At 43.3% G+C, this 24,548-nt stretch overlaps 1 protein-coding gene across 3 annotated transcripts in view; it reads left to right on the top strand.

Annotated features, from left to right (window-relative positions):
* Nucleotides 1-7,959: 7,959 nt before the first annotated feature.
* The window catches only part of Sf3b1 (splicing factor 3b subunit 1), a 41,958-nt gene continuing 25,369 nt past the window's right edge, over nucleotides 7,960-24,548 (top strand). The window contains exons 1-6 of one of the 3 annotated variants that reach the window (XM_090354540.1): nucleotides 7,960-8,051; nucleotides 15,992-16,158; nucleotides 19,651-19,755; nucleotides 21,445-21,559; nucleotides 22,960-23,015; nucleotides 23,321-23,400. In XM_090354540.1, the coding sequence (XP_090210666.1) occupies nucleotides 8,024-8,051; nucleotides 15,992-16,158; nucleotides 19,651-19,755; nucleotides 21,445-21,559; nucleotides 22,960-22,979 (435 nt within the window). In that variant the 5' untranslated portion in view covers nucleotides 7,960-8,023 and the 3' untranslated portion in view covers nucleotides 22,980-23,015; nucleotides 23,321-23,400. The other 2 variants (XM_090354538.1, XM_090354539.1) reach the window with 2 other exon arrangements.

The following is a 24,548-nucleotide window of genomic DNA, read 5'->3' as shown; positions in this document are numbered from 1 at the left end:
GTCCCTTGGACTTTAGTGCCCAGGCTTTGGACCGAAATCCTCAGATCTCAGCCTCCTGTGTAGCTAGGATTACAGGCATGCACCACCACACCTAGCTGGTGTATACCTTTAAGAGCTCAGCCCCACTGAAGCTTGGGGCTGCTTTCTAACAGAAGGTGGAGAGTAGCTGCTAAGTTGTTATTAAAATGACTCCTAGATCACTTCACTGAGTGCTGGTGGCTCTATTACTTTGGGGGTCATATTCCCCCAAATTGGCTGGGATATTACACTATATGTTATACAAGTATTAGTATGTAAATATTACACCATTATATACACAGAACTGTGTTAGTATAAGATTTCTTATAATTATATGTACTGGAGAATAAGAAATAAAGCAGAAGAGTACTAAGGTGGTAAATACCTGTAATTCTAGCACTGCTGAGTCTGAAGCAGGAGGATTGAGTTGGAGACCACCCAGTGTACTATGGAGTGAAACCGTGTCTCTAAGTAAGTCGGAGTAAGAGGATCAAGATATAAGATAGCTGCTGTTTTGTGACAGGGTCTCATTCTGTTGCCTAGGTTGGCTTTGAGTTCCTAGGCTCAAGGGATTTGCCTGTCTCACACTCCCAAGTTCCTGGGGTGTTTAGCTGGGGATTATTTAATGTAAGTAGCTTACATAGGTTCCTGATATGATACGGAATAAAAGCCTTCAAAGTGAGGACATAAACTATGTGTACTTGAGAAATTAGCTTCAGGGGGAGGGAACCACAAATGCAAAGGCTAGGGACAGGGACAATCTGCCTGTGTATTAGGAAGAGGGCACAAGTTTGAAATATATTGAGTGCAAGAAAGTGTAGGAAATGGGCATGCAGTAGGGGCTGGAGTGTGGCCTAGTGGTAGTAAAGTATCCCAAAATATACCCTTTATCCTGGTGAGATTTGAACCTACTACAATGAAGTCACGAGCACTCAACTGGGCTAGGAATCTTTTATTAGCTACACAGCGTCTGTCCACTGCCATTGGGATGGTGGAGAACAACCTGGAGCCTCAGTGGAGCTGAGCTTATAAAGACAAAAATACACATAGGAGCAGGGCTACAGAAGCAGAGTTAGCAGTTAGTGACATTCCTGACACTCTTCCTTTGTACAATGCTTGGTTCTGGGTGTAGCTGACATCTCCTGAACAATTAATCTACTTGATTAATCTTCCCTGCAACAAACTGAAATGTCACTGATTTACCTAAATCTCTCTATTCCTAGAATTTCCTCTTTTCTTCTTTGCAAAGGTCAAGCCACTCTCGGCCATGCTGCTTTTGGTTCCTGCCACTTGGAATGGCTCATTTCTAAGCTCTGATTATAATTTCCCTGTGGTGGATCTTCCATATTCCAATGGGGGGTGGAGGTGTGGGGGTCCCTACAACAGTAGAGTGCTTGACTAGCATGCATGAAGCCCTTGGTTCAATTCCTTGGTACTGCATACACAGAAAATGCCAGAAATGGTGCTGTGGCTCAAGTGAGAAAATGCTAGTCTTGAGAAAGCCCAAGTACAGTGCCCAGGTCCTAAGTTCAAGCCCTAGGCCTGCCTAACAAGCAAGCACAAACCCAGCCATGCCATTCCTAGCAATCTACCCTGAGCATCATGATCCAGGATATGATAAGGACACCTGCTCAGCCGTGTTCATCACTGCACTCTTCACAATAGCCAAGTGATGGAAATAACCCAGATGCCCCACTACAGATGAATGGATATAAAAAATATGGAGTTCTACACAGCCACTAGACAAAATAATGGTGTTCACTGGGAAGTGGATGTAACTAGAGCAAATAATGTTGAATGAGGTTAAGTCAAGACAAAAGGAACAAAGGCACATGGTCTCCTAGATACAAACAGTACAAGAGCAGTGACTCAATATTTGGGTACTTAAGGTCATTGACATGAACTTGGAGATATAACTATATAGACATATAGGTGTATCATAGGATATATATTGTATAGACATATATTAATATATAGCTTGATAGGTCTACGACAAGCAAAGACAGTTTAATTATGTTCTGAAATTTATGTGCCAGTGATTGCATAGAGATTCTCTTCTTGAATACTTGTTTACAGAACATGGTATTTGAAATATGATGTAAAAACTCAGTTTTAATAAAAGAAATGGGGCTGGGAATGTAGCTTATTGGTAGAGTGTTTGCTTAGCATCCATGAAGCCCTAGGTTCAATTCCTCAGTACCATATAAAACAGAAAAAGGCAGAAGTGGCACTGTGGCTCAAGTGGTAGAATGCTAACCTTCAGCAAAAAGAAGCTCAGGGAAAGCACCCAGGCCTAGCTCATTGTCAGGGTCCTTCGTCCCCGGTCCCTCTCGACTAGTAGGAGGAATGGGGACCAGGCCAAGCCATAAGAGAGGGCCCACTGTCCTCTTGCACTCAGCCTTTCTTCCCCGGAACACGAACAGAGACGCCACACAGCTTCATCAAGGCAGGAAAATCTCTCTTTCTAAAGAAACTCCCTCCTGAGGAAGTCCCTCCAGCTAATACACCCTCACTCTAGGTCCCAGCAGAGTGATAAACAATAACACATTTGTAATTAATGGTAATCAAGTCTTGGGCCCTGCCTCTTGCGCCTTGCCATGTCTCAGCAGAAAGTTATTAGACATGGTGTTACTCGGCCCCCAACATCTCCCCTGTCTTTATTTTAGAAAAAAGACAAAACTTAGGATATGTGGGGCTACAATCATATCACCTGTCTTAGGTGTCTCCAAGCTCGCTAGTCTTCTTACCCGTCATGGAATCACCAAGTCCTTTTTACTTGGCTCCTGTCTTAGGTTGCTAGGCTAACAGCTGGGACTTGCCCATGTTTGACTACTAGCCGTCCATTTAAGCAAATCAGACCTGAGGGGATGCACCTATTTCCATGGAAGCAGATGCCTGTTGCATTAGCATTCACTTTCTGATTTAACTTTGTAGGCAAGCAATATAGACATCTTACAATTATAGTGCATAAAAATAAATCCAAACTGATCACTCCTGCCCATCTTTGATCAAGTCCCAAAATAGTCTTAACCAATCACCCAAAGTTAGAATATTAACATCATTTGTGCACATAATTCCAGTATTCAAAGCATTCTCTGTAGAAACTGCAGTGGAAGGACAATACTCGCGGCAGTAAGGGCAGCTACAGATGTGGCAATGGCCACCACCACGGCCAGGAAAATACTAAAGTCTCTTTTACTGATGAGTAGGAAAGCATTCTCCTCCGCCTGTACAGGCATTGGTATATACTGACTACAACAGCCAGAGAAAACAGGGAAGCATACTGTATGAAGAATAAGAGTCTTCCAGCCCCCCGCTTTTATTTTAAACTACTGTCCTATCTTATCCTTCAAAAATAACTCTGGTCCCTTCATTTTAAGGGTGTTATGGGCGAAGATCCATTTTCTGTAACTTCAAGCTGACTCAGGGGCATTGGCTCTGTATTTTGCCAGGGACCCTAAAAAGCTTTAGCTTGTTTTCAACTATGGGCGGCGGCTCCCTATTTTGCAATTCTGCACCCGAGCACAGGCTTTCTAAATCACTACCACTTAATTCTTTCTCTTATTTTTCTAAACGTTTCTGCGCTTCTTTTCACCTGTTCTTAAACTGTTTACTCCTGTATAAGTTGCCACATAGTTTAGGCTTAGATTTACCCAATTGCCTTTTTCAAATATGAATATTATTTAGCATGCTACTCACGCAAAATAAATATCGGTCGTTCCGGTCTGAACCCATTTCGGTTCTATTCTAGAATCCTTTATTCCGGTTCTTTTTCCGAACCCTTATTGCCTCGACATTATACCACTCTGGCCAGAGACTCCCGCAAGGTGATCTGGGAATGATTATTGCCTCGCCCTCCACGAGGTTCCTCAGTTTCCTCACCGTGCCAAAGGGACCTGTGCTTCAGAGGTGGACTGGGATTAAAATCTTTTACTGTTAACACCTAGCTGCTTCTGCTGTGTTTGCCTCTGCTTTGACACAGCTGCAGCTTCTTTGCCTTGTTTCCTTAGCTTTGGGAGTTTTTTTACTTTAATTTTCTTTTGCCTTTTTTTATGGGTTTTTCTTTTTATCTTTTGCCTTTTTTTAAATGGGTTTTTCTTTGTATTTTCCTTTCAGGTTTCTCTGGTGTTTCAGTCTTTGAGGAGTTTTTCTTACTTCTTTGACTTTTGCAGGTAGTTGCTTCCCTTTCTCTTGTTTGCCACTTTTTCTTTTTCTTTTTCCCTGTGAGCAATTTCAGCCTGCATTTTCCCTTCAGGTTTCCCTGGCCTTTCAGTCCCTCCTTTTTTTCTTTGCATTATTTTCCCTTCAGGTTTCCCTGGCTCTTTAGTCCCTTCTCCACATATCTCTCGCTTGGCTCAACTGGCTGTCGTGTCCCTCTCATGCCTCATTTCATGCCCCACGTTGGGCGCCAGTATGTCGGGGTCCTTCGTTCCTGGTCCCTCTCGACTAGTAGGAGGGATGGAGAAAAACATGCCCGACCAGGACGAGCCTCGAGAGGCTCCCGCATTCAGCCTTCCGTCCCCAGAGCACGAACAGAGACGCCACAAAGCTTCATCAAGGCAGGAAAATCTCTCTTTCCAAAAACCCCCCTCCTGAGGAAGTCCCTCCAGCTAATATCCCCTCATTCTAGGTCCCAGCAGAGAGTGATAAACAATAACACATCTGTAACCAATGGTAATTAAGTCTTGCGCCTTGCCTTGTCTAAGCAGAAAGTTATTAGACATGGGGTTAATCAGCTCCCAACAGTCCATCAAGCCCCAGAACTGGCAAAAAAAAAAAAAAAGTGGGCTGGGAGTCTGGCCTAGTGTTAGAGTGCTTGCTTAGCATGCACTAAGACCAGGGTTCAATTCCTCAGTACCACATTCATAGAAAAAGTAAAAAGTCGGAAGTAGTGCTGTGGCTCAAATGGTAGAGTGCTAGCCTTGAGAAAGCCAAGGACAGCCAGTGTTCAGGCCCTGAGCTCAAGCCCCAGGAAAGGAGGTTAGAGATGTGAGGAAATTTTGCTAAGGTAGATACCTAAATAGCGATAGTACTATAGTACTAACTCCTATCCAAGCCTAGAATTTTTTTTTGTCCACAGTTGTGGGGCTTGAACTCAGGGCCTGGGTTCTATTGCTGATGTCTGTTTGCTCTAAGCTAGCACTCTACCACTTTGAGCCACAGCTCTACTTCTGGAGTGTTTTTTTGTCAATCCTGGGGCTTGAGCTCAGAGCCTGAGCACTGTCCTTGGGTGTTCTCAAGGCTAGAGCTCTACCACTAGAGCCATAGCACCACTTGTGGCTTTTTCTAGGTATGTGGTACCAAGGAATCGAACCCAGGTCTTTGTGCATGCTAAGCAAGCACTCTACCAGCCCTTTATGGTCTTTTTTTTTTTTTTAATATTATCTGTTTTGGGTCATCTTATCTGAACTGGGAGTTTAACTCAGGGGTTGAGCAGTTCCCTAGTATACAAGTTACCTAACATAAAAATTTACAAGAGTTTGACTCCTAATGTGATTGCTCCCAAAATATTAAAATACAGCATAGTAGGTGAAGGATCCACCTCCTCCTCCTAGGCCCAATCTATTTTTTGTATCTAAAGAATATGAAGGATTGAGTCCTGCCTTATTCCCCAGAGTCAAGCAAGACACCAGGCGCACACGGACATGCTTGTTCATGTACCTGTCCCTAGGCAGGCTATTCTAGTCTGGGTGGACACCACCCTAAGTCCCCAGGGGATAACAGCCCCTCAAAACAGGTGGAACATTCCACTGTGGGCCTGACCAAGAACACTGCCCTGGGCCCCCAAGAGACCAAAACCCATTTTTTATTTTATTTTTTAGCAGTCCTGGAGCTTGAACTCAGGGCCCTGGGCACTGTCCTTGGACTTTTATTTTGCTCAAGGCTAACACTCTGCCATTTGAACCACAGCGCCACTACCAGCTTTTCCTATGTATGTGGTTCTGGGACTCAAACCCAGGGCTTCATCCATGCTAGGTGAGCACTCTACCACTAGGCCAAACTCCTGGCCCCACTTTTTTATTTTTGCTTTCTTGTTAAGCCCTATGTAAGCCTATCCCCAAACCCAGTCCCTAGCACATCCTCCAATCCCATGGGACGATCTGTGCTCGTTGCTGTTCCTTCAATAAGCAGTCCTCTTTGACAAATCCAGCCTATTCCTTTTCCATTCTCCATTTTCCTTACTCTAGGTACCTTAGAAATATAAGTTTGTTTGCCTCTTGATCTGTGGCTGGGCAGTATAAACCAATGTCTCCTAAGGGCCTATGGCTGTTGTTAGAAAACAAAGGAAAATGGGAAAAAGGCCAGACGTAGTTGTCAACAGGGGAAGACTGTTTATTGCTGGCCAGGGGCACAGATCTTCCCATGGGTTTGGAGGTTGTGTGAGGCCCTGGAGTTTGGGGTGGGCTTGTATAGGCTTAATAGGGAAGCAGAAAATAAAAATGGGCTGTTGTCTCTTGGAGGCTAAGGGTGGTGTCCTTGGCCAGGCCCAGGGTAGAATGCCTGCACCTGGGGTGAAGGGCTATCATCTCTTGGGACCAAGGGTGGAATGACCTCGTGGACAAGTATGTGAGCAGGCACCTGGTGCTTCACTTCCTTAGGCTGGAGTCAATCCTTCCTACTCCATCTTCAGGCACACAGAAAGATTGGGCAGTGAGGGAGAAGCCAGGCTTGTGTGTACACTAATGCAGGTACATGCACTCAGGTTTGTACCAGGAAATTGGGGCCTTGCACTCTGGCTTGGCTTAGTTTCTCACGGCTGACAGCCTGTCACTTGAGCCACACCTCCACTCCAGCTTTTCTGATGGTTAATTGGAGTCAAAAGTCTCTTGGAGGATCAGGAGTTTGGCCTAGTGACAGAGTGCTTGCCTAGCATGTACGTTAGCCTGAGAAAGCCCAAGGACAGTGTTCAGGCCCAGGACTGGGAAAAAAAAAAGTCTCTTGGAGCTAGGGGGTGGGGGGGGCTCACACTTGTAATTCTAGCTACTGAGGAGGCTGAAATCTGATGATCAAGGTTCAAAGCCAGCCCTGGCACAAAAGGACCTGAGACTTTTATCTCCAATTAATCTTTAGAAAACGGAAAGTGGGGCTTGGCTCGAGGGTAGGGCAGTAGCTTTGAGCTGAAGAGCTCAGAAACAATGCCCAGGCCCAGTTTAAGCCCCATGACCCCCCCCCCCCCCCCCCCCGCCAAAAAAAAAAAAAAGTCTCTTGGAGGGGCTGCAAATGTGACCTAGTGGCCAAGTGGTTGCTTAGCATGCGTGATTCTTCAGTATCATACAAGCAGAAAATGCCAGAAGTGGAACTGTGGGGCAAGTGGTGGAGTGCTGGCCTTGAGCAAAGTTAGTTTAGGGACAATGCTCGGGCCCCGAGTTTAACCCCGAGGATTGGCCAAAAAAATAAAAATAAATCCTCTCTACCTATTTTTTTGGGGGGGGGCGGACCTGGAGCTTGGGGGCCTTGGGTTTTTCAAGAATAGAGCTCTACCCCTTGAGGCACAGCACCACTTCCGGCCTTCTCTGTGTAAGTGGCACTGAGGACTCGAACCCAGAGCTTCGCAGGTGTTAGGCCCGCACTCTACCTCTAGGCTGCGCTCCAGGCCTCTCTCCAACTTCCCTGCCTGAACCGTGATCCTCAGATCTCTGCCTCCAGAGCAGGGAGGATTACAGGCGCCCTGCTGCAGCACTATTGAGCTCAGTGTCAGCTGTAAACTGCCCCCGGGGAATCCACTGCCCCGCCAAGCACTCCACTTAGCGAAGCCGCCACGCCCGGCCCCTTCCGCCCCTCCCTCCCCTCCCAGCGAGCGGGTGGGCGGGCGGATCTACCCAGGTGGCAGCTGTCACGTGTCTTCCGACGGCGCATGCGCGCGGGGCGCGCCCTCGCGCGACGCATGCGCGAAGAGCAGCCCCTCCCCTGCTATTTTTCTCCGTGGCGGGCGGCGGCGGCGGCGGCGGCGGCGAGCGGAAGTTCTTGGGAGCGCCAGTTCCGTCTGTGTGTTGGAGTGGACAAAATGGCGAAGATCGCCAAGACTCACGAAGGTAAGCGGTCTTTGCCTCCTTGCGTGTTTTTTTTTCCCTGCCGTTCACCTCTAAGCCTCTGCCTGCCTGTCTTTCTTCCTTTTCCTATGGGGTCTTCAGTCGGGGGCCGGGCCGCGCCCGGAGGCCCGGGTCGTCCAGTCGGCGTCGGCGGCGCAGGCCTGGGCCCCGCGTAATGGCGTCGTCCTGGCACCTCCCTGACGGGGGGGGGCTTTGTTCTGTGTCGGGGTGCTGCATCTTCGGGCGGCTTGGGCGAGGTGGCGGCCCGGGGCCTGGGCGGTCGCCCGGCCTGCGGAGGCCCGGGGCGGCGGTGGGGGTGGGGCGGCGCCGGGCGGAGGAGGAGGAGGAGGAAGTCTCTCTCGCCCCCTCGCTCGGTCGTGGGCTGAGTCCGTGTTTGGGAGAGCCAGAAAAAGGCCCGGGGCGCGGCAGCCGCTTTCCGGGGTGCACTCGGGAGCGTCGGATCACCCCCGGGCCCGTTACGTGTAACCCGGGTAACCTGTGTGTCCTGGCTACGTGATTATTGTTGTAGGAGAAAGGAGGCGGGCGTCCCTGGCCGCCTTCCGGATCCTAGTTCTGGTTCTCTTGGGAGGCTGATTATTGGAAGAGCGGGCAGAGGAGGGAAAGGCGCAATGGTTTTGGATCAGCGACCGTAGCTTTGAAGAAAGGTGGATCGTTTTATGGTATCCCGAGCACTCGGAATTTTAGGAGAGAATGTAGGGAAGAGACTGGAATCTGTGAAGAGTATCCGGAGAAGACAGGAAACGGGGGCATGGGATGTGAGGACTTCTCCTGATGTCTCATTTGGGGAACACATTGCACAGAACTCAAGACTTTCAAAAAAGTGTCATCTTCACACGTCCTTCTTAGGTGTCCATGAGTCTGTGTTAATAATTCTGAGGGAACTAACAGACTAAGGCTATCAAAATTATACAATCTTAATGGGGGAATAGATGTGTATAAGTTTCTTACAAGGTCAAATAAATGCTTAACTGGAAGTAAAGGCAACACTTTCCAGGAAGCAGAATAACGCAGGGATTTATATGTGCTTAATTATGTCAGAGGGGAGATGACATGTCCCTGGTCTGAAAACATTTATCCGTTTTAAATTAGCGGAGTGTATTGGTGCCTGAAAGAACATCGCATAAGGCAAAAGTTGTGCTTGAGTTGTCCTTGTGGCAGAAAAGAATGCAAAGAGGGAATCAGTAAATGAATTGGAAAAGATTGCTTTGGACTAGAGGGCTTTTTTTTTTTTATCAGTTGGGCCATCCAGAAGAACACTTTCGGAGTAGAGCGTTTAAACATGTTACTGTTCTTGTTTCAAGAGTTGATTATTATTATTTTTTTGTCAGTCCTGGGCTTGAGCTCAGGGCCTGAGCACTGTCCTTGGACTTTCTCAAGGCTAGAGCTCTACCACTTGAGCCTCAGCACCACTTCCGGCTTTTTTCTATATGTGGTACCGAGGAATCGAACCCGGGTCTTCTTCATGCATGCTAGGCAAGCACTTTAACCACTAGGTCAGACTCCCGGCCCCGAGAGTTGATAATGCCCGGAGTTTTGTCACTTTGATTACTTGGTATATTCAATGTAACATAGCCGCCAGGAAAATGTAAAAATCTGCCATGCATTATAGAAACCTCGATAATTGTAGTTCATTGGTAGCCATTTTATTTGTGAGTATTCCTCAAAGTGAGTCAAGTGATACCATAAAGATTGGAACATTAGGTTTTGACATTCTGCTGTTCCAAGATGATATGTGAAGTACTTGCTCTGATTCTTTAATATCCCCAGTAGCTGAAGCATAATGGCTGTACAAATATTTAATCAACATTTATTGATGGATATAAATTGGATGTATCTTAAAGTATTCACAAAAAAGAACTTCCCTGAAGAACTCCGAGAATCCCTTGAATGCTACACAGGTGAAGTGGTTATCACTAAACTAGCTATGTCCTCGGCTCATTTCACCTCACCCACCACCAGCACATTATATCAAAATTGGAACAACACTGAAATTAGCATAATCCCTGTGAAAGGGTGACACGTTTGTGAAACATTCCCTAGTTTTAAATACTGCATACTAGTGATGTGCTGTCTGTTCTTTTTTTTTTTTTTTTGCCAGTCCTGGGCTTGAGCTCAGGGCCTGAGCACTGTCCTTGGACTTTCTCAAAGCTAGAGCTCTACCACTTGAGCCTCAGCACCATTTCTGGCTTTTTTCTATGTATATGGTACCGAGGAATTGAACCCGGGTCTTCATGCATGCTAGGCAAGCACTCTACCACTAGGCCAAACTCCCGGCCCCGTGCTGTCTGTTCTTAAAACGGTTCAAATAGTTACTGTAATGAAAAACTGTGTTGAGATAGTCTACTACATTTAGAGACAATCTGGGATATTGCCCACTCAAACAGTAGCTATGAATGAAATACAAATGGGTTATTCAGAGTTGAAGTTATATTCTTAATTTTGAACTTGGCTAGATCAAAAGATAGACTTTTCATTTGTCAAATCAGTGATTGAATGACCTCAAGTCTTCCCCTCCACCCCCGTTTTTTTTTGTGGGTTATAGGGTTTGAACTTGGCCTGGGCCTTGCCCCTGAGCTCTTCAGCTCAAGTACCACCCTACCTTTGAGCCAAGCCCCATTTCCCATTTTGTAGTGGTTAATTGGAGATTAGAGTCTCTGGTCCTTCTGAGCTGGGGCTGGTTTTGAACCATGATCCTTAGATCTTAGCCTCCTGAGTAGATAGGATTACAGGCGTGGGCCACTGTGCCTGGCTTCTATTTCTGGCTTGCACTTTAGATTTTTTGGTGGTTAATTGGAGATAAGTGACTCAGACTTTACTGTAAGCTGGCTTGGAACTGTGATCCTCAGATCTCAGCCTCTGAATAGTTTAGGATTATAGGTGTGACAAAACTGTGATCCTCAGATCTCAGCCACTTGAGTAGTTTAGGATTATAGGTATGACAAAACTGTTCTATTGGCTGGCTTTGAACATTGTTGGTTTTTTTTTTGGGGGGGTGCTTTCTTTCTTTCTCTTTTTGGTCATGGGGCTTAAGCTCTGGCCTGGGTGCTGTCCCAGAGCTTTCAGCTCAAGGTGTGGGGGTTTCTTTCTAATGACTGTTAATGACTCCTTTCCTTTTCCCCCTATGTAAAGAAGTTATTTGTGTCTTCAGAAAGGCAGTGGTTGTGGTGTGAAAGATGAAAAGGGCGGGAGGTGGAAAAAATTGCTTAAAAGATTGACTTTTTTTTTTGGTGGTGGTGTTTGAATTTCTGGTCTAGCATTCTACCAGATGAGCTACAACTTCATTTTCCACTTTTTTGGGGGTTGGGGTGGGGTGGTAGTTAATTAGAGATAAGAGTCCCCTAGACTTTGCTCTGGCTGGTTTCAAACCACAGTCTCAGCCTTCTGAATAGTTAGGATTACAAGTGTGAGCCACTGGTGTTCTGCCTGGAAGAGTTTGGAAATTAGTTTGTTAGTGTTGTCTACAGTGTTCAGTTAAAAAAAATCAACCCCATCAAAATAAAAACTTTACAGTATAGTTATTTGTCCTCCTAGTTAGAACTTTGTTTAGTGAGAAGAATGAGACTTGAATTAAATAAAGTACTTCCTGTTTTTCTGGGATGTCATATCTCTCAAATACTCCTTGTCACCAATTGCTCCTGACTAGAATAGATACATCTATTTTATGGACCATCCTAAAAATAAGTGAAATTAACGTCAGAAAAGGATGTTTTTGTAACATATAATAAATTAAAACGCTGAAAATACTTCAAACCATTTATAAAGAGCACTAAGAAAATGGAGCAAGCTAAAATAAAGGTCAGGGATGGTACCTAAGCCTTGAGCTTTAATCTTCAAGCTCCAGAACAATTTTTTTCTTTTTGATGCCAGTCCTGGGACTTGAACCAGGGCCTGGGCAATGTCCTCGAACTTTTTTTTTGTTCAAGGCTAGTCCTTACCCCCTGATCCACAGTTGCACTTCTAGCTGTTAGAGGTTCATGGACTTTCCTCAGGCTGGTTTTGAACCATGATCCTCAGAAATGAGCCTCCTCAGTAGTTAGTGGCATGAGCCACCAGCACCCAGCTTCTGGAACTGATATTAAGGATTGAATCCAGGGTCTCCATTATATTAAAGTGCTCTCACATTTAAGCTGTGTTTCCAATCCTTTTATAGTTTGTGTTTGCAGATAAGAGTTTGCCAACTTTGTTGCAAACTTTGGAAATCCCAATTTAGCCTAGTAGCTAAGGTTATTGATAGGCACTACTACCATGCTTGGCTTTGGACTCTGTGTGTATGTGTGTGTGTGGTGTGTGCATGCATGTGTATGTGCATGTGTGTTTTGTTTGGAATTGAACCTAGGTACTTGGACAGACTAGACAGGTACTCTCCAGTCCAGCCTAGAATTTTTTTTTTTTTTGGCCAGTACTGGGGCTTGAACTCAGGGCCTGAGACTGTCCTTGGGCTTTCTCAAGGCTAGAGCTCTACCATTTGAGCCACAGCACCACTTCCAGTTTCTGTGTATGTGGTACAGAAGAATTGAACCCAGATCTTCGTGCATGTTAGGCCACCAGCTCCTATACATTTTTTTTTTTAAACTACAAACCCAGACTAAGACAACTCAAAATTAAGGTTGAACATTTATGTAGTATAAACCTAGCAATCTCATCTCCAGGTATTTTATTTACTCAGGTGATACCTGAAAACTGGCATATGAATATTTCCTACTGCTCTGTGATAGGTATGGACTGCAAACATCTCATGCACCTCAACTTGAAAATAAGCACACTGTTGCATAAGGTACAAACACTATTGATAAAAGTAGTAACAAGGAGATGGGTGTATTTGCCACTAGGAGGTACTCTTGCCCAGTAACCAACAGTGTGCATGTTTCTTTGTCTTTGTATCTGAACATCTTGTACTACAGGGAGTAGCAAGATTAGGCTAGAACATACAATTTATTTCTCATAATTGAGAAAGGAAAGATTAGCATGCATTTAAAAATATTTGTTTATAGCTTCTAAAATTTGAAGAGTTACTTACATACCAGTAGCCATAATTGTTATTGTTGAAAATTGAATTTGGGCTAGAATCTTTGCCTAGCATTTATGAGGCTCTTGAGTTTGATTCCCCAGAACTGAAAATGAAAGGAGGGAAGGGAAGGAAAATTAGGAAGTTAAAGACAACTTTTTCCTCTCTCAAAGATACAAAAATGATCATAAAATTTGAAGGTGTGGATAGTTTTAAGTGTTGATGTTACAAACCTTTGTACTAATGGAGGAAAAAATTTGATGAACTAGAGTTAGCTTTTTATTTTGAAATACTTTAGCATATAACAAAGTATACAGCATTATACCATGAATATTACATTTTTTTCATATATTTTTATTGTAATATAAGGGTTACATTATATTCACCAGATAGAAGGTGCATATACTTCACAAACATCCCCCTTCCCTAACCTATTTCAAATAGACATATATACAATATATGAATTTGACATTTTATGTGTGTGTGTGTGCCACACACACAAAGTCAGGGCTTGAGCACTGTCTTTGGACTGTCTCCCTCTCCCTCTCTCCCTCTCTCCCTCTCTCCCTCTCTCCCTCTCTCCCTCTCTCCCTCTCTCCCTCTCTCCCTCTCTTCCTCTCTTCCTCCCTCCCTCCCTCCCTCCCTCCCTCCCTCCCTCCCTCCCTCCCTCCCTCCCTCCCTCCTTTCTTTCTTTCTCTCTCCTCTCTCTCTCTCTCTCTCTTTCTCTCTCCTCTCTCCTCTCTCCTCTCTCTCTCCTCTCTCTCTCTCTCCCTCCCTCCCCCCCCCTCTCTCTCTCTTTCTCCTCTCTCTTTCTCTCTCTTTCTCTCTCTTTCTCTCCTTCTCTCCTCTCCTTCTCTCCTTCTCTCTTTCTTTCTTTCTTGCTTGCCAGTCCTGGGCTTGGGTTCAAGGCCTGAGCACTGTCCTTGGGTTTTCTCAAGGCTAGCGCTCTATGACTTGAGTCGTAGCACCACTTCTGTCTTTTTTCTGTGTATGTAGTACCGAGGAATTGAACTGGGTTGTTTTGCATGGTAGGCAAGCACTCTGCCACTAGGCCAAACTCGCAGCCTGTCATTGGACTTTTCAAGGCTAGAGCTCTACCACTTGAGCCTCAGCACCACTTCCAGCTTTTTTCTATGTATATGGTATGGAGTAATTGAACCCAGGTCTTCATGCATGCTAGGCACGCACTCTACCACTAGGCCAAACTGGCCCCTATGTGTTTTTTCTGTTTGTTTTGTTTTTTGCCAGTCCTGGGGCTTGAACTCAGGGCCTGGGCCCTGACCTTAGACACTTTTTTCTCAAGGCTAGCTCTCTGTTACTTGAGGTACAGCACTACTTTCAGGCTTTATGTATATGGTACCGAGGAATCGAATCCAGGTGAGCACTCTGCTACAAACATGTAGTTTATTAAGAAATTAACTGTCTGGGTGTCAGAGGCTCACATCTGTAATTCTAGCTATGCAGGAAGGTGAACTCTGAGAATCTAGGTTTGAAGTCAGCCTGGAGAGCAAAGTCTAAGCATCCCCCCCACCAATAGTTTCGTAGGACTTGGGCCTGGGTGCTACACCCTACCCCTTGAGCCACAGCACCACTTCTGGTTTTCTGGTGGTTAATTTGAGATAAGAATCTCACGGTCTTTAGTGCTCTGGCTGGCATTGAACCAAGATCCTCAGATCTCAGCCTTCTGAGTAGCTAGGATTACAGGTGTGAGTCACCGCACCTTGCTTTTCATAGATTTTATACAAACATTAATTCAGTATTTTACCAACCTCAGTGAAAAAGTTTTTCAGAGGTGGACACAGTGAATCCTAGCTACTCTGGAGGTTGAGATCTGAGGATCAAGGTTCATAGCCAGCCAGTTACCTCTAGAAAATGGGAAGTGGGACTTAGATCAAGGGTAGGATGGTGGCCTAGAGCTGAAGAGCTCAGGGACAATGCCCAGGCCCAGGTAGCCTTGAACTAAAGAGTTCAGGGACAGCACCCAGGCCAAGTTCAAGCCTCATGATCCATACACAAAAAATAGTTCTTCAGAAGGAAAATAAGGCTGCTGTGCCATGTGAGGGGAGAGAGATAGGGCTGTAGCAGTTGGAATGGAGGAATAGGAGGTCTAGGTAGAATCTTTTTCTGGGTATTTGCTAATAATCAGGGAACATGGGCTTTTTTTTTTTTTTTTTTGCCAGTTAGGCTTGAACTCAGGGCCTAGGCACTGTCCTTGGACACTTTTTGCTCAAGGCTAGTGTTCTGCCACTTAAGCCACAGTGCCACTTCCAGCTTTTTCTGTATATGTGGGACCTGTAAAGTCTGCCGGAAAGGAAACTCCACGGAGTTCAGGAGAAGAGGGTTTATTGCATGAGGAAAGAGCAGACTCCTGCCACCCAAGATGGAGTCGGGTGAGCAAGAGAGCTTAGGACGGGAAGTGAGACATTATATAGGGGGAGGGGGATAGACACAGCAGAAACGGATGTGATCTCAGAGGATGGGGAAATACCTCAGTGGGGACCTCCCACTGCCCCCAGGCATGCCAGTTACCAGGGTTACAGGTGCTGGGCGAGATTTTCAGGGTGCAGTGGGAGAGAGCCAAGGGAAGAAGTCATTTCTTCCAGTTGGACCTAACAGGACCAAGGAATCAAACATAGGGTGAGTTTTTAAGTTGGAGTTCTGAGTTGGCATAACCATGCTGGATTTTTTGTTGTAAAGGTACCAGGTCATGTTGATTCAGTTGGTGATATACAGATTACATTAATACTGTAGAGGAGAGATTGTGGGCTCTTTGGTTGGTCTAATTGACTGAATTGTTTCCTACCTAAATCATAATGGCAGTGAATGGGTAAGAGAATATTTTTATAGTATTTACTAAGGAAATACATTGTGCTAAGAGCTCTTTGGATAATAAGACTGTATGTTATCTTTCTTACAGATATTGAAGCACAGATTCGAGAAATTCAAGGCAAAAAGGCAGCTCTTGATGAAGCACAAGGAGTGGGCCTTGATTCCACAGGTTATTATGACCAGGAGATTTATGGTGGGAGTGATAGCAGATTTGCTGGATATGTGACATCAATTGCTGCAACTGAACTTGAAGATGTAAGTTACAAACTTTACAAGATGCAAGATTTTCTTTATTTTTAGAGAAAGCAAGAAATACAAAGGAATTTTAAATTTGAGTTACCTGGTTTAATCTGGAAAGATGATATTGGAGTTAGGAGATCTTTCAGAAAATTAAAAAAAAATTTTGTGATAAAGATGTTTTATTAGTCAGGTAATGAGTACATTTCTTTTTGGACATTGTCACCACTTTTTTTTTTGGTCAGTCTTGGGGCTTGGATTCTGGGCCTGGGTGCTGTCCCTGGCTACTGCCATACTCTTGAGCCACTGCACTACTTCCTCTTTTTCCAATAGTTGGATATAAGTGTCTCACAGACTTTAGTGCCTGGGCTGGCTGTGAACTGCCATCCTCAGATCTCAGCCTCCTGAATAGCTACGATTATAGGCCTGAGCCACCATGCCCAGCTTTTTTTTTTTTTTAAATGCCACTACTGGGAGCTGTCCTTTAACTTTTTCACTCAAGCAAGGCTGGCAGTGTACTGCTTGGGCCATAGATCATCTTGTTTTTTTGGTAGTTAATTGGAAATAGGAATTTTATAAACATTCCTGCCAGAACTGGCATTAAACTGTGATCTTTAGAACTCAGTCTCCTGTGTAGGTAGGATTACAGGCATGAGCAATTGGTACCTGACTTCTGTCAGTTTTTTGAGAGGATGGATTGATGGTCTCAAACCCAATATATAGCCCAGACTGGCTTCAAACTTAAGATCTCTATTTCTGCCTCTTGAGTGCTGTGATTATAGGTACATACTACAATGTGTTGACTTCAGTAGCTTGATTCCTAATGTGTACTTACCATGGGAAGAAAGATAAATGTTATCTTAATATAAATGGATTAAAAAAATTTTTTTAACACCTCCTCCTCCCCTTTTAAAAAATTTTTATATTTGCTTCCAGTCCTGGGGTTTGAACTCAGGGCCTGAGCTCTACCTCTGAGCTTCTTTTCTTGGGGGGAGAGAGGGTTAGGAGCTTGAATTTGGTATGGGCGCTGTCCCTGAGCTCTTCAGCTCAAGGCTACTGCCCTATCCGTGAGCCAAGCCCCATTTGCCATTTTCTAGAGGTTAATTCCCAGGCTGGCTTAGAACGTCCATCCTCATATCTCAACTGCCTGAGTTGCTAGGACACAGATGTGAACCACCTGCGCCCAGTTCATTTGTGGGTTTTTGTTTGTTTTGGGATATATGTGTGCACATGTGCTGTGTGCTACTAAGGATTAAACCAGACCTTGTTAGCACGTATTATTATTTGAACATTTTCTGATGGTTAATTAGAGTTAAGAGTTTATGAATTTTCTTATCTGAGCTCCTTTCCAAAGGTGACCTTCAGATCTTAGTCTCTTCAGTATCTAGGATTATAGGCCACCAATGCCTTGCCATTTTGTCTTTTTTTTTTTTTTTTTTTTTTTGCCAGTCGTGGGGCTTAAACTCAGGGCCTGAGCACTGTCCTTGGACTTTTCTCAAGGCTAATGCCCTACCACTTGAGTCACAGCACCACTTCCAGTTTTTTTCTATGTATGGGGTACCGAGGAATCGAACATGAGTCTTCATGCTAGGCAAGCACTCTATCACTACAACAAACTCCCAGCCCGTCTTCTTTTCTTTTTTTGTTGCTTGTCCTGAGGCTTGAACTCATTCAGGGCCAGAGCACTGTCCTTGGGCTTTCTCAAGGCTAGCTCTCTACCACTTGAGCCACAGCACCATTTCCAGCTGTTTCTGTGTGTATAGTACTGAGGCACCAAACCCGGGCTTCAAGCATGCTAGGCAAGCATTCTACCGGTAGACCATTCTCCCAGCCCCATTTTGTCTTTTCTTTTTTCATTTCTTTATTTTTCCCTTCCCTCCCTTTCTCTCTCTTTTCTCCCCCTCCATCTCTCTGTCTCTGTCTCTCTCTCTCTCTCTCTCACTCTCACTCTCTCTTTCTCTCTCTCATCAGTCCACTTGACTGGACCTGGGCACTGTCCTTGAGCTTCTTTTGCTCAAAACGAGCACTCTGCCACTTGAGCCGCAGCACCACTTTCAGCTTTTTCTGTTTGTGGTGCTGGGGAATGGAACCCAAGGCTTCATGTATTCTAGGCAAGTACTTTATCAATAAGCCACATTCTCAGCACTTAATACCCTTTTTACAGCTGAGAGATGACAGGCATATACCACTATGCCTGACTTATCGATTGAGATGGGCTCTTATTAACTTTTTTGGAGGGCTGACCTTGAATCACAGTCTGATCTGCATCTTTGGTGTAGCTAGAATCCTAGCTACATCCTACATCCTAAGCATGTGTTACCACACCTAGCCATTTTTCCCCCCTAACCTTTTTTTTTTTTTGGCCAGCCCTGGGCTTGAGCTCAGGGCCTGAGCACTGACTGTCCTTGTGCTTTCTCAAGGCTAGAGCTCTACCACTTGAGCCTCAGCACCACTTCTGGCTTTTTTTTCCATGTATGTGGTACCGAGGAATCGAACCTGGGTCTTCGTGCATGCTAGGCAAGCACTCTACCAAAAGGCCAAACTCCCAGCCCCACCCCCTAACCATTTTTGTATGAATTTCTATCAAGCTTCATTTTACATATATAGATTGCCATACCGATTGTCTTTGTGAAATTCAAGTAATACCTTGTAATTGCTATCTTTTTCTTGAGTGAAATTTAGAGATCCTAGAGGTAAAATTTTTAGAGGCTGATCAGGGACTAGCCTTTGGTTTTCATACCCTAGTATGGTAAAAGACCAAATGATAGCTGCATGTTCCATAAGCTAAGTTGGAAATTATCATTTTATTTTTATTTAACTATTTATTTATTGCCAGTCCTGGGGCTTGAACTCAGGGCCTGCGCGCTGTCCTTGGGCTTTCTCAAGGCTAGAGCTCTACCACTTGAACCACAGCACCATTTCTGGCTTTTTCTATATATGTGATACTGAGGAAACAAACCTGAGTACATGCTATGCAAGCACTGTACCAACCTCCCAGCACCCTCATTCCCCCCTCCCCCCCAGTCCTGTGCTTGAGCTCAGGGCCTGAGCACTGTCCTTGGGTTTTTCTCAAGGCTAGAGTTCTACCATTTGAGCCTCAGCACCACTTCTGGCTTTTTTTTCCATGTATTTGGTACCGAGGAATCGAACCTGGGTCTTCGTGCATGCTAGGCAAGCACTCTACCACTAGGCCAAACTCTTGGGGGCTCCCCCCCATTTTATTTTTAAATGAATGTGTGATCTTTAGAAATAGAATCTTTAGAATTACTCAGTGTTACACTTTTGCATAGTAAAACTTGATATTAAATATAATGGTCTTGTCTAAATATAGTAGGAAGCAACATATACATTAAAAAGATACTCAGTTTTGTGATACTAAATCATGTAAAACAAGGGAACTGGAAAATTTTAAATAAGCTGCTTGTACTTGCCAACTTTGAAAAACAAATTTTATTTTGCTGTTTTAAAAATTCTGACAGGTTTATTGTCTTTTGGGGGGGTTCATTGTAGGATGACGATGACTATTCATCATCTACAAGTTTGCTTGGTCAGAAGAAGCCTGGATACCATGCCCCCGTGGCATTGCTTAATGACATACCACAATCAACAGAACAGGTAACTTTATTTTATTTTATTTTTTGCTGGTCTCTGGCTTGAGCTCAGGGCATGAGCCCTGTCCTTGAACTTTCTCAAGGATAGAGCTCTACCTCTTGAGCCTCAGCAACACTTCTGGCTTTTTTCTATGTATGTGGTACTGAGGAATCGAACCCATGCCTTCATGCATGCTAGGCAAGTACTCTACCACTAGGCCAAACTCCTGGGCCCCTTTATTTTATTTTTAAAAATTATAATTAAGTAGTTCAGTTTTCAGTTCATTATAGCAGTTCATAAATATAGTGTGTCTTGATCAATATCATTCTCTCCATCTAGCCCAACTGAATCCTTTTCCTCAAGTTTCCTGGCTTCATTTTCACATAATGTGCATTAAATATTATGACTATATTCACCCACACTTCCTCTCCCCATTGATACATTACCTCCCCTTGAATTTGCCCCTCAATTTATTCAGCTGAAGAGTAACGAATGTCTGAGTTTGCATAAAACTCCAAAAATGTTCAGAATCAAATTGAATATGTTGAGAGGAGCTGGTTAGAATTAGAAATAAAACTTTGTAAAAGTAATAATTTGTAAAGCATTGAGCTGTGGAAATGTGGGCATGATATATTCTCATTTATTTATATTTGTCAGTTGTGGGACTTTGACTCTGGGCCTCGATGCTGTCCCTGAGCTCTTCAGCTCAAGGCTATCACTCTACCACTTGAGCCATAGTACCATTTCCAGTTTTCTCTTGGTTAATTGGAGATGAGTCTCAAGGACTTTCCTGCCTGGACTGGCTTTGAACCACAATCCTCAGATCTCAGCCTCCTGCACAGCTAGGATTACAGGCATGAGCCACTGGCGCTCTCTCTCTTTCTCTCCTTTTTGTGGGTCATGAGGCTTGAACTCTGGGCCTGGGCGCTGTCCCTTAGCTCTTCAGCTCAAGGCTACCACCCTACTCCTGGGCCTGGGTGTTGTCCCTGAGCTTTTCAGCTTAAAACTACCACCCTGCCCTTGAGCCAAGCCCCACTTCCCTTTTCTAGAGGTTAATTTGAGAGAAGAGTCTCAGGTCTTTTTGTGCCGGGCTGACTTTGAATCCTGATCCTCAGATCTCAGCCTCCTGAGTAGCTAGGATTACAGATGTGAGCCACTGCACCCCTCGCCTGGCTATTGTCTCATTTTTATGTCTAGACAAATGACCTACCATAGCTATATCCTGCCAGTTTATTTTTGACAGCATCTCACTGTTTTTGATACTCTGGTCTTGAACTAGTGATTCTTCTACCCCTTTCTCTAGTGCTGTAGATTATAGGTATGCACCACCACCACACTCAGCTAAATGCCTTAGTTATTTTTTTCTTTTTCTTTTGCCAGTCTAGGGCATGGACTCAAGGCCTGAGCACTTCCTTGGGCTTTCCACAAGGATAGCACTCTACCACTTCAGCCACAACACCACTTCTGGCTTTTTCTGTGTATGTGGTACTGACTAATTGAACCCTGGTCTTCATGTATGTTAGACAAGCACTCTACCATTAGGCCAAACTCCTGGTCCCCTGCCTTAGTTTCTTACTATGTATCTAAAGTTACATAGAATATTTTGTTATTATATAATTATTAAATCTCTGTGTTTTGTAATACTCTTTAATTTTGTTTGATGTTCTCCTTGATTTAGTAAAGTGGACATTAAATAAGTACACTTCTTTTCAGTATGATCCATTTGCTGAGCACCGACCCCCAAAGATTGCTGACCGGGAAGATGAATATAAAAAGCACAGACGGACCATGATAATTTCCCCAGAGCGTCTTGATCCTTTTGCAGATGGTAATTCCCGCTTTCCTATAAGTATTCACAAATTTGTTTATGTTGTCTTTAGCCCTTTGATTTTTTTTGGCATGCTTATGAGTTTGCTTTTCTTTTTTAAAAACCCCTTATATAGATTTGTGTAGATTTGGTTGAAGTCACAGATGCCATATTCTTCATCTTTATAATGCAAGTTTTCTTTCCAGGTAGAAGGACAAGAAAATAATGAGCCATTGCCATAGAAACGCAAAGGGTTAAAGGTTTTTCTTTTACTTTTGTTTTGGGTATTCTTATTATACTTAGAACAAATATGCTTTGCTACCAAAATACTTGGTTATTCCAAATTTTAGATTGAGGGTTGTAACTTTTGAGAAACTGTTTCTCACACTAGAGCTCCCCATATTGTTCTAAATATGGCTTAGTAAATGCACCTACTTTGCACTAAGCATACTTAAAGTTGACAGAAGTATGTATAGAAAGACTTGGATATTTTTAATAGTTGGAGTCTGTTTTGCTAATTTTAGTGTGCAGGTCAGCACAAGGGGCATAGCAAGCCTGATGGAAGCTTTCCTCAGGTGAGTGAGTTTCACAGTCAAAATTAGCTGCACTGCAGGTTTACAAATTAGACTTTCAGCCTGCATGAATTAATAGGGATATTCTTTTCTTTACTTGCATAATTGTAATTGATTTAAACATGTATGTCAGAATTCACAGGCCCATACTAACTGTCCTTAATTTCTTTCCTACAGCAGTACTGCTATATGCCAGTCCTGTCTGCATTCTTAAGGGTGCAGTTCAACACATCCTCTCTAGATTATGGTGAAAAAGTATTCCAAAGGAAGTCTTATCAGTTAGTGTCAGAAAGAATGACACTACCAATTGGGCATGATCGTCAGTATAGGAGATGTCTTAGAATTCATTTTTTTTTCTAAATTATGATGCTATACTACTTGTATGGCTAATTATCACCTTTCTAAAGTATAGTGTGCCTTTGTGAACCTTGTTATATATAATACTTGGGCTTCTTTAAGATATTTGAAGTTTGAAATGCAAATACTAAAACTATGATTCAAGAGACTAACGCATCTCTTTGTACACCACTTTCCTTCTTTGTGGGTTTTAATAAGTAGTAAAAGTAATATATTTTAAGTAATATGTTTCCAGTTGTAATTTATACTAAGAAATAAAAATATGTTTCTGGGTCAAAAAACTGAAAAATATGAAGCCCTTTTAATAATTTGGCATCAGAATAATATAGGAATATATCTGATTTTCTATGCTACAGCTATTTTAGAACACTGTATGAAGATCACATGTAGTCAGTTATTTGTAGTCAGGATTTTAACAGCTTGCAACAGGTAATGTTTTGAATATAAATATCTTTCCAAAGTGTTACTAATGGTAAAGAGATAATTTTCTAGGCTTCTATTCTGCTGCTTGAAGTCAGAACTGCTGATGGAGACAAAGGCACGAAAGTGTACGTATTCCGGATTAGCAACCCAGGAACCCATCACTTCTGAAGACCAAACTGTGCTGTCATTTCCTTTCTATATGCATTAAAATATTTGTTTTAAACTGCTGTAGATATGTTTGTGTTCAAACAGGTTAAATTGATCAGCAAACTCAATAAAAAGTAAGATGTATAATTATTAAAGCTTTCCATCAAAAAATAAATTAAATGATAATGGAATAACATAATATTAGTGCAGGGAAGATAAATCAGTTGAACCTAATTATCCTTTATTTATTGTACTCTTGTCCTGTTGCTGTTCTTTTCTGCAGGAGGGAAGACCCCTGATCCTAAAATGAATGCTAGAACTTACATGGATGTAATGCGAGAACAGCATTTAACTAAAGAAGAGGTATGTGAAACTGGGATCTAGTCTAAGCTACTTCTGTGTGTGGAGGGGGAAGAGGGTGTGTATACGCGTGCTTGCCCACACGTCCCATATCGTTGGGGCTTGAACTGAGGGCCTGTTCCTCAGGGCACTGTCCCTTATCTTCCTGTGCTCAAGGCTAGCACTTTACCATTTGAGTCACAGTCCTTCCAGCTTTTTGGTGGTTAATTGGAGATAAAAGTCTCACAGGCTTTTCCTGTGCATGCTGGCTTTGAACTGGGACCCTCAGATCTCAGCCTCCTGAGTAGCTAGGATTACAGTTGTGAGCCACCGTGTCCGGCTTAGCCCAGCTTACTTTGACTTTTTTAAATAATAGGTTTTAGTTGGAGATAATTTCAAAAACTTTGTTGCCAAGACTGGCTTTGAACTTTTAATTCTCAGATCTCAGCCTCCTGAGTAACTAGGATTACAAGCACCCACTCACAGCCCACTTGTTGTTTATTGAAAGAATGTAAAGAAAGGGGGTCGATGATAGGCTTTTCTATTTTTTTCTGTCTATCTCACAAGCAGTATTTCACTAATATTAATAGAGATTTAGTTGTGAAACAATTGTACCATAAAATTTATCATCTCTTAAACTTCATATTTCTATGTCCTTTTCTCGTCTTTAGTCCCTTTGTCCATGTAAACACATACCTAACTTAAGTATATCTATAAAGACATTTATGGTTTGCTTCAGAAGCAAGTGGGTTAGGAAAGACTCTAGTGGTCACAAATTCTTGGAGAATTTTCCATACTGTAAGATTCAGTTTAAAGTGTGGATAGAGATTTTGAGTAGTTTTTTTAGACCTGCAGAGATTGTTCTGTGTGGACACACATGCAGTGCTAGGATAAGACTTCTTTTCGTTTTGTTTAGTCTTCATTATGAATATGTAATATGTAATAGACTTTTAAAAATTAAATGGTATTAATACCTTATTTCAAAAACAAGTGTATCTGTAATAAATGAAAGAAAATTCTATTTCCACTTATCATTCTTAAATTTTAAAGAAGCTGGGTATGGTGGCTCATGCCTGAAATCCTAGCTGCTTAGAAAGCTGAGATCTGAGGATTGCAGTTCAAAGCCAGCCCAGACACTGAAGTCTTATCTCCAATTAACTACCAGAAAACCG

Source organism: Megascapheus bottae, chromosome 21, assembly GCF_031878675.1.
Source record: "Megascapheus bottae isolate mThoBot1 chromosome 21, mThoBot2.hap1, whole genome shotgun sequence".
Taxonomy (NCBI): Eukaryota; Metazoa; Chordata; class Mammalia; order Rodentia; family Geomyidae; genus Megascapheus; species Megascapheus bottae.
Note: the sequence above shows the minus strand (reverse complement) of the source record. Positions and strands in the feature narration are given on the sequence as shown.